This window comes from Gymnoscopelus microlampas (genome assembly GCF_963454915.1).
Source record: "Gymnoscopelus microlampas genome assembly, chromosome: 24".
NCBI classification, from domain to species: Eukaryota; Metazoa; Chordata; class Actinopteri; order Myctophiformes; family Myctophidae; genus Gymnoscopelus; species Gymnoscopelus microlampas.
The window spans coordinates 34,397,019-34,410,281 of record NC_139961.1 but is presented as its reverse complement, the minus strand read 5'-3'; the positions used below and the strand labels follow the sequence as shown (position 1 = coordinate 34,410,281).

The 13,263-nt window shown below is 41.5% G+C and overlaps 2 protein-coding genes across 2 annotated transcripts; both read left to right on the top strand.

Annotated features, from left to right (window-relative positions):
- Positions 1-361: 361 nt before the first annotated feature.
- On the top strand, positions 362-2,657 carry LOC311041021 (OX-2 membrane glycoprotein-like; the record flags this gene model as incomplete). Its single annotated transcript, XM_084051458.1, has 6 exons — positions 362-441; positions 1,123-1,461; positions 1,810-2,103; positions 2,260-2,298; positions 2,386-2,482; positions 2,603-2,657. The coding sequence occupies exons 1-6, from the start codon at positions 372-374 to the stop codon at positions 2,655-2,657; spliced, it is 894 nt and encodes a 297-aa protein (XP_083907584.1). The 5' UTR covers positions 362-371.
- Positions 2,658-2,920: 263 nt separating this feature from the next.
- On the top strand, positions 2,921-10,184 carry LOC311041020 (glycerol-3-phosphate acyltransferase 1, mitochondrial-like; the record flags this gene model as incomplete). The annotated part of the gene is made up of 8 exons (XM_084051457.1): positions 2,921-2,959; positions 3,632-3,899; positions 4,966-5,120; positions 5,949-6,026; positions 7,378-7,515; positions 7,800-7,989; positions 8,316-8,374; positions 9,362-10,184. The coding sequence occupies 8 exons, from the start codon at positions 2,921-2,923 to the stop codon at positions 9,476-9,478; spliced, it is 1,044 nt and encodes a 347-aa protein (XP_083907583.1). The 3' UTR covers positions 9,479-10,184.
- Between the last annotated feature and the right edge of the window lie 3,079 nt (positions 10,185-13,263).

Below are 13,263 nucleotides of genomic sequence, written 5' to 3'. Positions count from 1 at the left end.
AGCCAGGGATCTGCCGATCAGCCCACGACATAGAATGGTAGATCACGTGATTTCTCATGAAGCAGCGTAGTTTCTGTTCCACTGTGTGTTGAAAAGGGGGACTCCCTCTTTATTTGGAGTTTCGCTCTGGTGCGCGTGGTTATATGCCTATCCACAAACCTATCTATGGACTGCCACTGCACTCACTGCAGCAGGGCAGGCAGAGTGGGAAATTCTGGGAAAAGGCTCGCAGTTGCACCCTGGATCATTCATAAGAAAGTTACGTAGCTTTTGGTTCGGGGCGTGTCTCTTGGAACATAAATATAGGCGAGCTCCTTCATTCATAACATTACCAACAGTGTCAGGAAACAACCAAGAAGAATCTCTCCATCATGATCAGCATCGTGAAATCAGCCGGCATAGGCTTTCTCATCTGCCTGCTTGCTCTTCATCATGTAGAAGGTAATGTGGCTTAATAGCTTACAGAAATAATTATAGCTAATATTACTAATCAAGTCGCTTGAACAATACCAGCCACGTGGTTGTATACAGCCAATATGAAGTGAATAGACTTGTGCCATGTTATATTGATGCCAGTATAATACTGTACAGTGAATAGATTGTGCCATGTTAAATTGATGCCAGTATAATACTGTACAGTGAATAGACATGTGCCATGTTATATTGATGCCAGTATAATACTGTACAGTGAATAGACTTGTGCCATGTTAAATTGATGCCAGTATAATACTGTACAGTGAATAGACATGTGCCATGTTATATTGATGCCAGTATAATACAGTGAGTAGACTTGGACCATGTTATATGGACGCCTGTTTATAGTGAATAGACATGTTGGACCATGATGATATCAGTATACAATGGCTGACTTTCTTCAAAATATGTAGGACACTGATTTAATGAATGCAGAAATATTATCGTAAATGTGTAGCAATTTGACGTAGACACTATGGCACATTAGGATTCCACTGGTATACAGGTCATAGGCCAATGTGTTTCTGGTAATAATTTTGACCGCTCATTTTGTATGTCCGTGACATTTAGATGAAAATGTCCATAACAAGCCAGACATAGTGATGTGACCCCTGTTCTTACAGTATAACTCACCTCCTCCACCTATAGGTCTATCAGAGATGATCCAAACACAGGATCTTGTAACGGCCATGGTGGGAGAGGAGGCCCGTTTCACCTGCCAACTCACACAATCCAAGAATGTTCTTCAAGTTACATGGCAGAAAATTATACCAGGAGGAACAGAGGATGTTGCCACCTACAACAAACGTTTTGGCACCAAGATTAACCCTCCCTTTCATGATAAAGTGCAGTTTAAAGACACAGGACTGCAGAATAGTACCATAGTGGTCAGGAATGTAACCAAAGCAGACAATTGCTGTTACAGATGTATATTTAATGCCTATCCTGAAGGAGCCATCTATAAGAAAACCTGCCTCACAGTTTATGGTAAGGTAGGGTGTGTGTGTGTGTGTGTGTGTGTGTGTGTGTGTGTGTGTGTGTGTGTGTGTGTGTGTGTGTGTGTGTGTGTGTGTGTGTGTGTGTGTGTGTGTGTGTGTGTGTGTGTGTGTGTGTGTGTGTGTGTGTGTGTCGGCGCCTTGTTTTTCAACATTTATGAAATGTCATTATAATTATGTCCTGAAAACAAAAGGGGTTAGGGGTTGGTCCACGGTTGGTGAGTGAGTGAATGTTGAAGACTTCTTTGGAAAGTCCTCACAAGTATAATACAATTTGTCAAAAATTATCAAGAGGGAAAAAAACTATTGATTTATTGTTGTTTTTTCTATTGTTTTTCAGAGCAACCTGAGCCCATATTACACGTCACAAAACCCAGCGGCACAGTGCAGATGGTTGTGTCCTGTTCAGCTGTGTCCCATACTGCTCCGACAGTAACTCTGGAGGTCCCCAGACATGTAGGACCTTCAAACTACACCACTGTCCATATAGCCAACACCAATGGTACCATCACAGTGACCAGTACTGTCACATTGGAAAGATTCTGTAGTAACGGCACACAGGTTCACTGTATGGTGCATCTCTCCTCCGGGGTTGTCAAGGAGGCGTCAAGGGTCATTTATTCTGACAAACAAGGTGAGAGATGATTTCATTTCCTCTATTTCGTTTAAAGTTCAGGGTTAAAAACATAGATTGAATGTTTGTGACCTTCATGTTTATGTTGATGGGTAGATTGTTGGATGGATGGATAGATAATGTTACTAATTACTCTATAATATGTTCTTTTCCCAGATGTGTTTGAGAAATCTGAAGTAGACCTGAGTGTTTGCAGTAAGTTCTTGTTCATCAATGTGCCTGTTTTCGTTTTGAGTGATTTCACTGTAAAACAACATGAACAATTTCATCTTTTCACCACAGTTGATGGTGAATCTGTGGTTATCTGTGCTGCTGCTGTCATTGGTGTTGGTGTAATCATCACAGGATTAGTCTTAAGACTTCAACACAAAGGAACAAGGTAACATTCTGTAATAAATGTCTTTGAGTTTCAGCTCTGCTGAACGTGAGATGTTTTCTGAACATAGATTGATGACTTTCCTGGTCTAAGCTTTTTCTTTCTCTTTCCTTACTGGTGCAGGTTGTACAATGATCCTGAAATGAAACGGATGACAATAACAATGTTGAAAGAGTAAGACAGTTTCTGCCATTTCTATCTGTCTGTCCATTGGGATATCATTAAATAAGACTAAACCTAGTTTCGGAGCTACAGTATTTTAACTTGAATGTCTTTTCCCCCTTTTCTAGGACACAGGAGCCTTTAGTCCCACATGATGAGAAAAGTCCAGGGAACAAAACTGCTGATCATCTCGTGGAAATTGATAGTGGAAACTGTGACTCAAAACTCATGTGTTTAATGCCTGCATTGAAACAGCTACTCTACATATACACTACTAACATGTCCAGTTTATCTGGAATCCAGAAATTGGAATCCAGAGTAGATCCTGGATTATGCCCAAATATAGACATGCCTGATGTCACAAAAGTGACTTAATGGCTGACTGACTCCATATGACATCATGGGCCCTTAACACATTGTCTGCCAAGGAAGTTTTAAAACGTCCTTTCAAAAAAAATCTTTTAAAAAAAGAATTAAGAGGGCGCTCTAACACAACTTAGGAATGATCCCTTGACTCTGAGAGAAGGAATGGACGGATGTGACGTCATCCCAAAAAATGACACTTCCGTCCACTCCTATGTTATCAATCAGTTGTGGGAAAACACATGTAGCCCCACCCCCCAGACACCCATTGTTTACATCTGTGTACACACCGCAGCTCCCGTGGGTCTCCGTGGATCGTCAATATAAGGTAAAAAATGCTGGCATGGGGATGAAAAACAATGTTTTGATGCTGGCAGTCAATGTGTTTATTGGTCTCCAAAATGTCTAAAAATCGCCTCCAATTTTTTTTTATTGGCCTCAATAATATCTTTAATTGGCCTCCAAAAAGGTGTGTGATTACTGCAATGAAGTCCTTAATCTGAATATCATGGCTATGGTGGCTATGGTGTTTGCATGTCCATTTAATTTGAGTATGATCAAATAATTCTGTCCGCTGTAAACCCACTCATTTACCACCCACCTCCACCCCTCCGCTGTGCGTTGCAGGGCGTGGTTCTGTCCAAGCTGGTGGAGGACTTCTTCAACATGAAGGAGGAGATCCTCTCGCGGGACTTTGACCTGGGCTTCTCGGGCAACTCGGAGGACGTGGTGATGCACGCCCTCCACCTGCTGGGGAACTGCGTCAACGTGACCAGCAGCGCGACGCGCAACGGCGAGTTCACCGTGGCACCGAGCCACACGGTGCCCGCGCTCTTCGAGCTCAACTTCTACAGCAACGGCCTCTTCCACGTCTTCATCTCTGACGCTATCATCGGTACGTAGAGTTCATCATATGCTATCATCAACACACATCCGATCCAGGGGGTTAACGCTCACGGCATGAGCATTTTAATAGCACAGATTGGGCACTAAATATATAATAAGAACATTTGAATATGTCATTGATAAAAAATATAGCTTTAAAGGTTTCATCACATTCATTTAAAAAAAAAATCCCGTTCTTTTGTTTTGTTTTATGACCTCAATTGCACCCAGGTCTGGGGTTTTCTGAATAATTAGGGATTGGCCCCTGGACTTTGATTTCACAGTCCATTAATCCTGCCCCCTCTCCTCCCCAATCCTTCTCCTTTTGGGGGGGCAGAGCAGAGGCGATGATTGACAGGCAAAATCCCTCAACAGCGAAAAAAAAAATACTATTTGCCAATAGATTTTTTTTTATTGTAGCTGAAAAGGCCTCAGAACACAGAGAGAAAAAAACCTGCCATGGCCTGACCATGAAAAAGACTTTGAATGTTTTGTAAATCTGAATGTCATGAAACCTTTAATATTGGAGACTATGTTATATTTGCCAGTACTAATGTACGTCTCAAAGATGGAATGCACGCTCAAGTTAAAAAGACTCAAGTTAATAGGTTCTATGCACAGCAGCCATATTTTCACTTCCTTCACAGGTGTTACCAATAATACTGATGAAGGCTCTGTTCCATTTCGTGTAGCACAGTGGTTCTCCGATTTTTCAATGTCCACAACCCCATAACTCTGAGAGTGTACAAATGGAACCAAATGGAACCAAATGGACCCGTAAGGGAGTTACACACCCGTAACGGGCCATTTGGAAACCCCTTAAGGAACCATGAGGGTCCCTGGACCCACATTTTAGTCCCACTGGTGTTGCAGAGTGTTTCCAGTGAGTCACCATGCACAATATCGGCACCCTGACTCTGTTTGACCAGAATGGAACAGAGCCTTCATTAGTATCATTGGCAACACCTGTGCATGTCTTCACAATATGGCTGCTGTGCATAGAGCCAATTTGACGATCAACGTCTTCAGGTTTAGATTGTTCTGTTAAAGTAGTTCCTGTTTCCTCCCCCACGCAGCCTGCTGTGTCCTGGCGTTGCAGCGAGAGCTGTTGGCGGAGGCGGGGCCTGAGCAGCATGGCGATCCCTGCAGCCTCCTCCTCAGCCAGGAGAGGCTGATTCGCAAGGCGGCCAGCCTCTCCCACTTCCTCACTAACGAGGTGGCCGTGGCCCCGGTAAGTCCCGCCCACCACACTGGCGCCGCCTTCCTTAACCATGCGCTCCCTCCAGATCCTCAGAATCCCCCGAAACAAGCCCCGAAACATCTCAAACATCTTCATGTCAAGGACCCCCTAATTCAGTGGTTCTCAACCTTTTCAGGCCGCGACACCCATCATATTTGAGTTGAGGCATTACATTTACAGTAGTTTGGCTCGGTTCCTCAGATAAATATTGTGGGAAAAAAATTGTGTCTGTAGATCAGCTATTTAAAAAAAAAAAAAGCCTCTGTCTTATATTATTTGACAATTTGGCCAATGTTTGATATTTTTTATATTTAGAATAGTTTGTAGCAGGAATGGTCTTTTTTCATTTAATTTATTTTCTTTCCTTTCTTTTTTTTAATAAAAATGTCTTAAAAGTCCTTAAATTGTCACTTCACTGTCATCTGGGGATCCACATCAAAATATCGTGGGCTTCCTGGGGGTCCCGACCCACTGCCCTAATTGATATGCATTTGGCCGCTGACACTGACCCCCCATCTGAACAACCCTCACAATAGAAGATTTGTGTTATAGAACACAGGAGAATGCAATGCTATGCAAACCCTATTTTTGAATAGCCGAGGTATAAAATGTATTCACTTTTTGTATAGTTGTATATTGCAATGATAGTTTGTCGGAAAAAATCCCAAGGTCCACCTGGACGCCCCTCAGTGTGCCACCGTTTGGGAACCGCTGGAGTAGTTTTCAGCGTCTTTGCAAGACTGCAAAGTAAATGCAGCTCTCACAAAGCAAACAGCTGGTTCCATCATGTGTTGTGTTCTCCTCTCCTCCACCCCACAGCCCTGTCAAACCATCTACCAGGTGTTCCATGACACTGTGACCCGGCTCATCCAGTATGGAGTCCTCTACGTGGCAGAGGTCAGTTGGTCATTGTAATAGTGGACAGCACTCGGTTCCTCTTTGGTGATGGGTGAAGGTCTCTCCTCTAGGGGTGCAACAGTTAATCAAACTAATAGATTTAAATAGAATCATCGATTTTGAATACTGAAAATAGCAGATCTACAAGCTCACAACACGTTACATTGTGATCCAACGTGAGTTTGTAGATCAGCCATTTGTGCACAACACCACCAAGTGTAAAACAGCGCTAAGTTTTTAATCAGACTAATTGATTCAGTCGATTATACAAATCAATTTGACATTTTGATTCCTTGATATATAGGAAAAAGTATATATCATATAATAATAAAAAAAACGTCACTTCTTGGTTATTCAATGAATCAAAAACGTTATCGATAGAGTGTATACTAAGAAAATAATCGAGTTATAGTTACATAGTTAAGACCTACGCTGCTCCCTGCTTGATACATTCTGTATGTGATACCGACAGTATAATTGTTAAAGGATTAATATCAACTCATACAACATGACATGACATTTATGCTCCCGGGTTAAGAGATAAGGTTCAAACCAAAGTTAAATATCACTTTTAAGAGTTCGCTTCCCAGAATTCTGCTGGGTGCTGCTTGGCCTAAAGGCAGCACTCATATTAAAAAAGACGACTATATAAGTGTTGTCATTCTTCATTATGCTAATGATTTCTGCTAATGCGTTTCAGCCAAAGGCCTGGTAAAATATCACTTATAAGAGTTTAACCCACTAAAAACCAGGAAAGCATTCCGTGTCATTTTAGGTTTTTGTGTTGGGCTATTGAAAAATAGCAGATATACAAGCTCACAGCGGGTCACTTCGTGCCGCGCTTCGAGCTTGTACATCTGCTATTTTTGAACATTTTTAGAAAAAAATCTTGAAAGTGTTTGAAGAATGTAGTTTAGAAGGTATTTGTAGAATCGGCCTCAGGTCTTCTTAACCCATTCAATCCGGGAACGCATCTGTGTCATTTTAGATTTCTTTGTCTATTCAAAAATAGCAGATATACAAGCTCATAGCGCGGCACCGAGTGCCACGCTACTGTATGAGCTTGTAGATCTGCTATTTTCGAAAAATCTTGAAAATGTGTCAGTTACAAATATTCATTTAAAAAAAATATGACAGAGATGCGTTCCAGATTTAATGGGTTCATGTCAACAGTGCAATTGTGTCTCATACGTATTTCTCATCATAGTGTGTGTGTGTGTGTGTGTGTGTGTGTGTGTGTGTGTGTGTGTGTGTGTGTGTGTGTGTGTGTGTGTGTGTGTGTGTGTGTGTGTGTGTGTGTGTGTGTGTGTGTGTGTGTGTGTGTGTGTGTGTGTGTGTGTGTGTGTGTAAGGAGGACCAGGAGGAGCTGAGCCCGAGCCCCACAGATGAGCCCTGGCCCAAGAAGTTTCCGGAGCCGCTGTCCTGGAGGAGCGACGAGGAGGACGAGGACAGTGACTTTGGGGAGGAGCAGAGGGATCGTTACCTGAAGGTAGTAATCATGGACATATACAGGGATCTCCATATATGGGCATATAAAAGGGACACAGACAGACAGACAGACAGACGGGTACTCTGAAAATGGGTACAGCGGGTAATGCATGACTGTGTGGGAGCATGCATTCCCAACTTGCTTCTTTCCCAAGTACTGTAGGCCAGTGCCCAAAGGGCAGTTTAGTGACAAAGGCACAAAGGATATCCCATCAAATATCGAACACAAAAACTCAGGTCAATCTTCATTTATTGTCTTTCTGCCTTTCTGTCTTCGTCCACTAGGTGAGCACGTCTTCGGAGCCCCAGGAGTTCTTTGTCTTCCTCCAGCGGCTGCTCAGCCCGGTGCTGGAGGCCTACAGCGGGGCGGCCATCTTTGTCCACAGCCTCAGTCAGCCCATGGCCGAGGCCGAATACACCCAGCAGCTCTTCAGATACCTGCTGACCCGAACGGAGAGGGGCATCGCCGGATACGGTACGACTACACGCATACTACAGCATACTGGACACTCGGGCCTTGAGCCTCAAGCCAAATTTGTATTCTTATGTCCACCATGTTTATCAAGTAAGGTCTATTGAAGGAAAAAAATAAATCATCAGCTATTTACACACACTAGAAGAGAATAAAATAAATCATCGTCCAATTTTCTGTATCGTCCACTATATTGTAAATCAAATAAAATAATGGAATCCAATAATCCAATTTAGAGTTGTTGTTTTTACGTCGTCATGCTGAAAAAAGACTTGATCACACTGGTGATTGCTCCCCGGTGATTCCTAATTAAATGTTTGTTATTTCAGGTGAAAGTGCAACCCATTACCTTGTCAAGAACACAGTGAGGACTTTCAAAGAGTTGGGGGTAAGAGAACTTGTTGAGGCCACGGTTATTAGGTGAAATGATTAACCTTATGAAAATATATTGGTATATCGTACCAAATGCTATGGCACCTAATAACATTTTTTCATAGATAATTACAGATGTTAATGGAAATACTATTCGAGATGACAGTCCTTTAGTGTTATGAGGATGCTGGGGGGTGCTGTTCGTAGGGGCCACAGTGTTGTTGTGTTCTGTTCAGTGATTTCTCTGGGGGTCTATTAAGGCCCTGTAGTTGCCTTCCACATGTCAGCAGAGTAAAGAGATGATGACAGGCGTGAGCTACATCCTTCAGAATGTTTCTGGCCCTGTGGAGGCACCCAGCGTGATATGTACGCCTCCTCCAGCGAGGGCAGGAAGAGTCCAATTATTTCCTGGACAGTGTTTATGACTCTCAGGAGAGCTGCCATGTCTGCTGCTGAACAGTTGGCACACCATGCCGTAATGCAGTATGTGCCCGCTGTATGTGCCCGCTGTAGCTATAGTGTACCCATTTGCGCCTTCCAGTGGTGGGAAAGTGAATGCTCAAGTGCTGTACAGTTTTGAGTTTAGGTTTACTTTACTTGAGTATTTCCATTTTGCAATACTTTCTGATTGTACAGTATTTGGGTGATTCATTGAGCAAACTTGAAGACGTTTCAGAGTTTTAGTTTCAAAGTGTTATTTTTGGTTTTAGTTTTTATTTTGTTTAGTTTTACAAGCACATAAATAGTTTTAGTTTTAGGGATTAACACATTTTTGTTTAGTTTTTATTTAGTTTTAGTCTTAGTTTTAGTTTTGTGCCATTGTGAGGAAAGGTATAATTATGGAAAAACAAAACAAAGATGATTATACATGCAATTCTATTTCGTTTGATTTTTTTTAAAACATTTTTTTTAAACATTTTATTTTAGTTTCAGTTAACGATATTCCCTTTTTAGTTTTAGTCTTTTAGTTAACTATAACAACCCTGCCTTTGCACGCCCGTAGGTCCTAAAAGAAAGGCGAGAGAACCGCGTGACGACCGTGGAGCTGAGCAGTACCTTCCTACCTCAGGCGAACCGGAACAAGCTTCTGCACTACATCCTCGGTTTCACCCTGCTGTGACCGTGCCTCCCTGGCCCCGCCCACAGCCCCGCCCACAACCCATGCTCCTTCCAATCAAGGGCTTCTACCGGCTACTTCTAAACCACTCCCAGGTGCTACTCTGTGGAAAGCTTTACCAGGAAGTGCCTTCACGCAAAAAATCCGCTAACTGTTGTCTGTTAGCCAGATGACTTGAAGTCTTCCCTGTTACTGTACGTTCCATTAAGGTTTTTCCTTGTCACCCTGTCTTAGAACTGTGCAGCTAGTTGAAAAAAAAATGAATTGTGTAAACTTTTCTTCGACGAGAAGACGGAGATAGAACATAACTAGAGCCCGGCCGATATATAAGTTTGGCTGATGTATATCAGACTTTTTTTTGACGACATCTATAACGGCAATTATGCAGCCAACGTGTCCAGATTTATAACTACTTTCAACCTGTTGTCCCCATTGTAGGCCATACCTAATTTATTATTATTTGTTTTTAAATACCCATATCTACAAACTCACAGCACATTGCGTTGCGATATGTTGCAAGCTCGTAGACTATTTCTTTTTTTGTTTTAAAGGGCTTAAGTGGTTAAATACAATTAATATATATATTTATTTACTTATATATCAGTCAAAACATTGGTAATCGGTGGTCTAGGACAGTGGTTCTCAAAGTGGATTCTAGGGACTCTCTGGGTTCTTTTAGGGGGTTCTAACTTAACCCATACAAGTCTGTAACTCTGACAGTATACAAATGGAACCAAAGGAGGAGGGGGGGGGGGGAACCTAACAATTATGTAAGACATGCCTCTTAGAAGATGGCAGTCTTTCAAAAGTACATGATTTTTAACACCTGCAACTCAGTGTTATAGTATTATAAATTGAATAATTGAATAAGAATCGCAGAATGCTGAGTGATACAAATCAACTCAGCAAAACAATCTGTTTCCAGTCCCATGACCCACGTACGGAAATATTTTCATTGCATTTACTGTATGCATCTACAAACATTTAGTGACTAGCCATTTCAGTGATGCAAAAAAATAGTCTTCTCGCCTGAGCCACTAGCATCCAAGTGTATGTACTTATGCATTTATTTTTTGTTCTATATATAAATATATATATATTTGTCATGGGTTGGGAAAGGAGACAATGTTTGACCTGGGTGGTTTCCTAACATCTCTCTATCTATGAATGTTTCAGAGCAGATTACGTCTATCCTCAGAGCATAATGTAGGCTCTATGCACAGCGGCCACATTAGGCCTCTTCCTTACTTCCTTCACAGGTGTTACCAATGATACTAATGAAGCACAGTGGTTCTCAAATGTTTTAATTTCAAGGACCCCCATAACTTAGGGGTCCATTTGTACACTCTCAGAGTTACACATCCGTAAGGGGCCATTTGGAACCCCCTCGAGGAACCATGAGGGTCCCCCAAGTTGAGAGCCTCTGGTGTAGCAGAGTGTTTCCAGTGAGCCAACATGAACAGTATCAGCACCCTGTCCCTGACCAGAATGGAACAGAGCCTTCATTAGTATCATTGGTAACACCTGTGAAGGAAGTAAGGCATAGGCCCAATTTATTTACAATATGGCTGCTGTGCGTAGAGCCTATTCTTGTGTTCTGCGTCGTCGTTGGGGAATGGGTTGGTTTTGGGATTAGCGGCAAGACCGTTGCATATTTTCCCAAGACTGTATAACGTCTCTGTTGGGTGGAAACCTCATTATGTTCAAAATTGTTTACTTTTCAGAATTCAAATTCAAAAATAGCTAAAGTAGCAGATCGACAAGCTCAAAACGCGTCGCTTCGTGCCACGCTTTGATTTATTTTTGCGTGACGCTGTAGTAGGATCAAGTAGGCCGTTAAAATATGGAGATTAGAGGTTCCTGCCCGACAGCAACGATATGTCGGACATACAGATGTAGAGTAGTAATTCTTGTGTTCTGCATCGTTGGGGAATGGGTTGGCTTTGGGATTAGCAGCAGCAGACAGTTGCATATTTTCTCAAGACACTGTATAATATTTTTTTAGAGCACAACTTCAAATAGCCTCCATTTGCACTGCTAAAGGAAAACTTGGAAGTTGTCATTCTTGTAGTTGGGCATTAAGACATGAACTGGATTCTATGCTACTGTACTGTAACTGTACATGATACATATCTACTGAGTATTCCATTTTATTTGCTAAACATGCAGAGACAGTGTCTCCTGGAGTTTATTCTTTTTGGAAGAGCAAGGCCGTGACTTACAGTCGCAGCCTCTTGTCTAAAAACCTTGTGAACAAACTGGTTAGTTGAGTAGAAATGAAAGACATTTTTCCTCCTTTTGTTTACCTTATTTTATATGCAAACTGAACAGCGGTACACATTCTGCTAGTCAGATGGTACTGTAGCCCTTAACCACTTTAACCTTGGTGTCCCTATTTTGGGCATGTCGTTATAAAACTGCTTCACGGCGATGTGATGCGGCGTGAGCTTGTAGGTTGCTGTTTTCGCAACTCATTGTATGACGACGTATATAGGGCTTAACCACTTAAAACCCCAGCATCCGTATTTGTGGGGAAGGCTTTGGCTGAAAATAGCAGATCGGCAAGCTCACAACTCGTCAGCGAAAGCTTTCCCCATGATAACAGAAAACTGAAAATACACTAGCATATAGCCCTGAGGGACTCCGGTCAACCATATGGGGATTAAGTGGTTAAGTGGTTAACAGACAGCTTGGTCTGTCTGTCCTCATGTTTCCTGCTAAAGCAACATTTCACTTTTGATGGAACGTTTTCATTTTTGGTTAGAGCTGGATTTAAAAGACAAACAACACCAACCAGAAACAATACCACCTTCAAATATACAGTAAAACATCCCTTTTACTGAGGTCATTTGTCTCAATATTTTGAGACAAATGTTATATTTTAGGGATGTCCGATATTATCGGCCTCCCGATATTATCGGCCGATATTAGCATAAAAATTGATATCGGGAAAATATCGGTATCGGTTTTTGAAAAAAAAAAAATTTTTTTTTATTTTTATTTTTTTATTTTTGCTTTATAAATAAGTTACAGGAGTTCTTACTGTATATGGTGTGTGTGATATGAAATTTGAGCTTACCCTAATCACAATAATCCCCGCATATATCGGTATCGGTTGATATCGGTATCGGTAATTAAGAGTTGGACAATATCGGTATATCGGTTATCGGTAAAAAAGCCAATATCGGACAACCCTATTATATTTTTTTTTTTTTTTTTTTTTTTTTATCCTTTTGAACTGGTGAAATCAGGGCAGATGCCACTGAACTCCATACTCCATAAGTGAATAATGTTTTTCCAATATGAAATGTTGCTAGAAAACCCAGACTGCACAGTATCTGTGCAGCACATGTAACGCTAATATTTTCCACTTTGTTTGGATTTTATAACAGCCTCCTGTTACAATGACATTCAGCATTTAGTTCCTGTTAGAATACCTCTTGGAAGTGTGTCTTTATTTCTGCCTAATTGTAAAACCTTTTTTTTACCTGAGTACAGCCACCTCATTGTAACAATGCAAGTCATGCACTTGCTTATTGAATTAAGTTCACAATCAAATAGGATACAACTTTACGCTGGGCTCGCAATATTACATGTAACTCAATTCCATGTGCCCACAGCTGATAAGCAAAGAAAGGAGTGTGTTTGAGTATTGGTATAAAGGTCAGTGGAAGTATAAAGAACTATCTTCATAAGGAAAGGTTGGGTAACACAATCCTTACATTACATGAAAAAAATAATTAGTCTCCAAAATGGATGTACTAAAATAGTCGCTTGTAGTCCTTGAC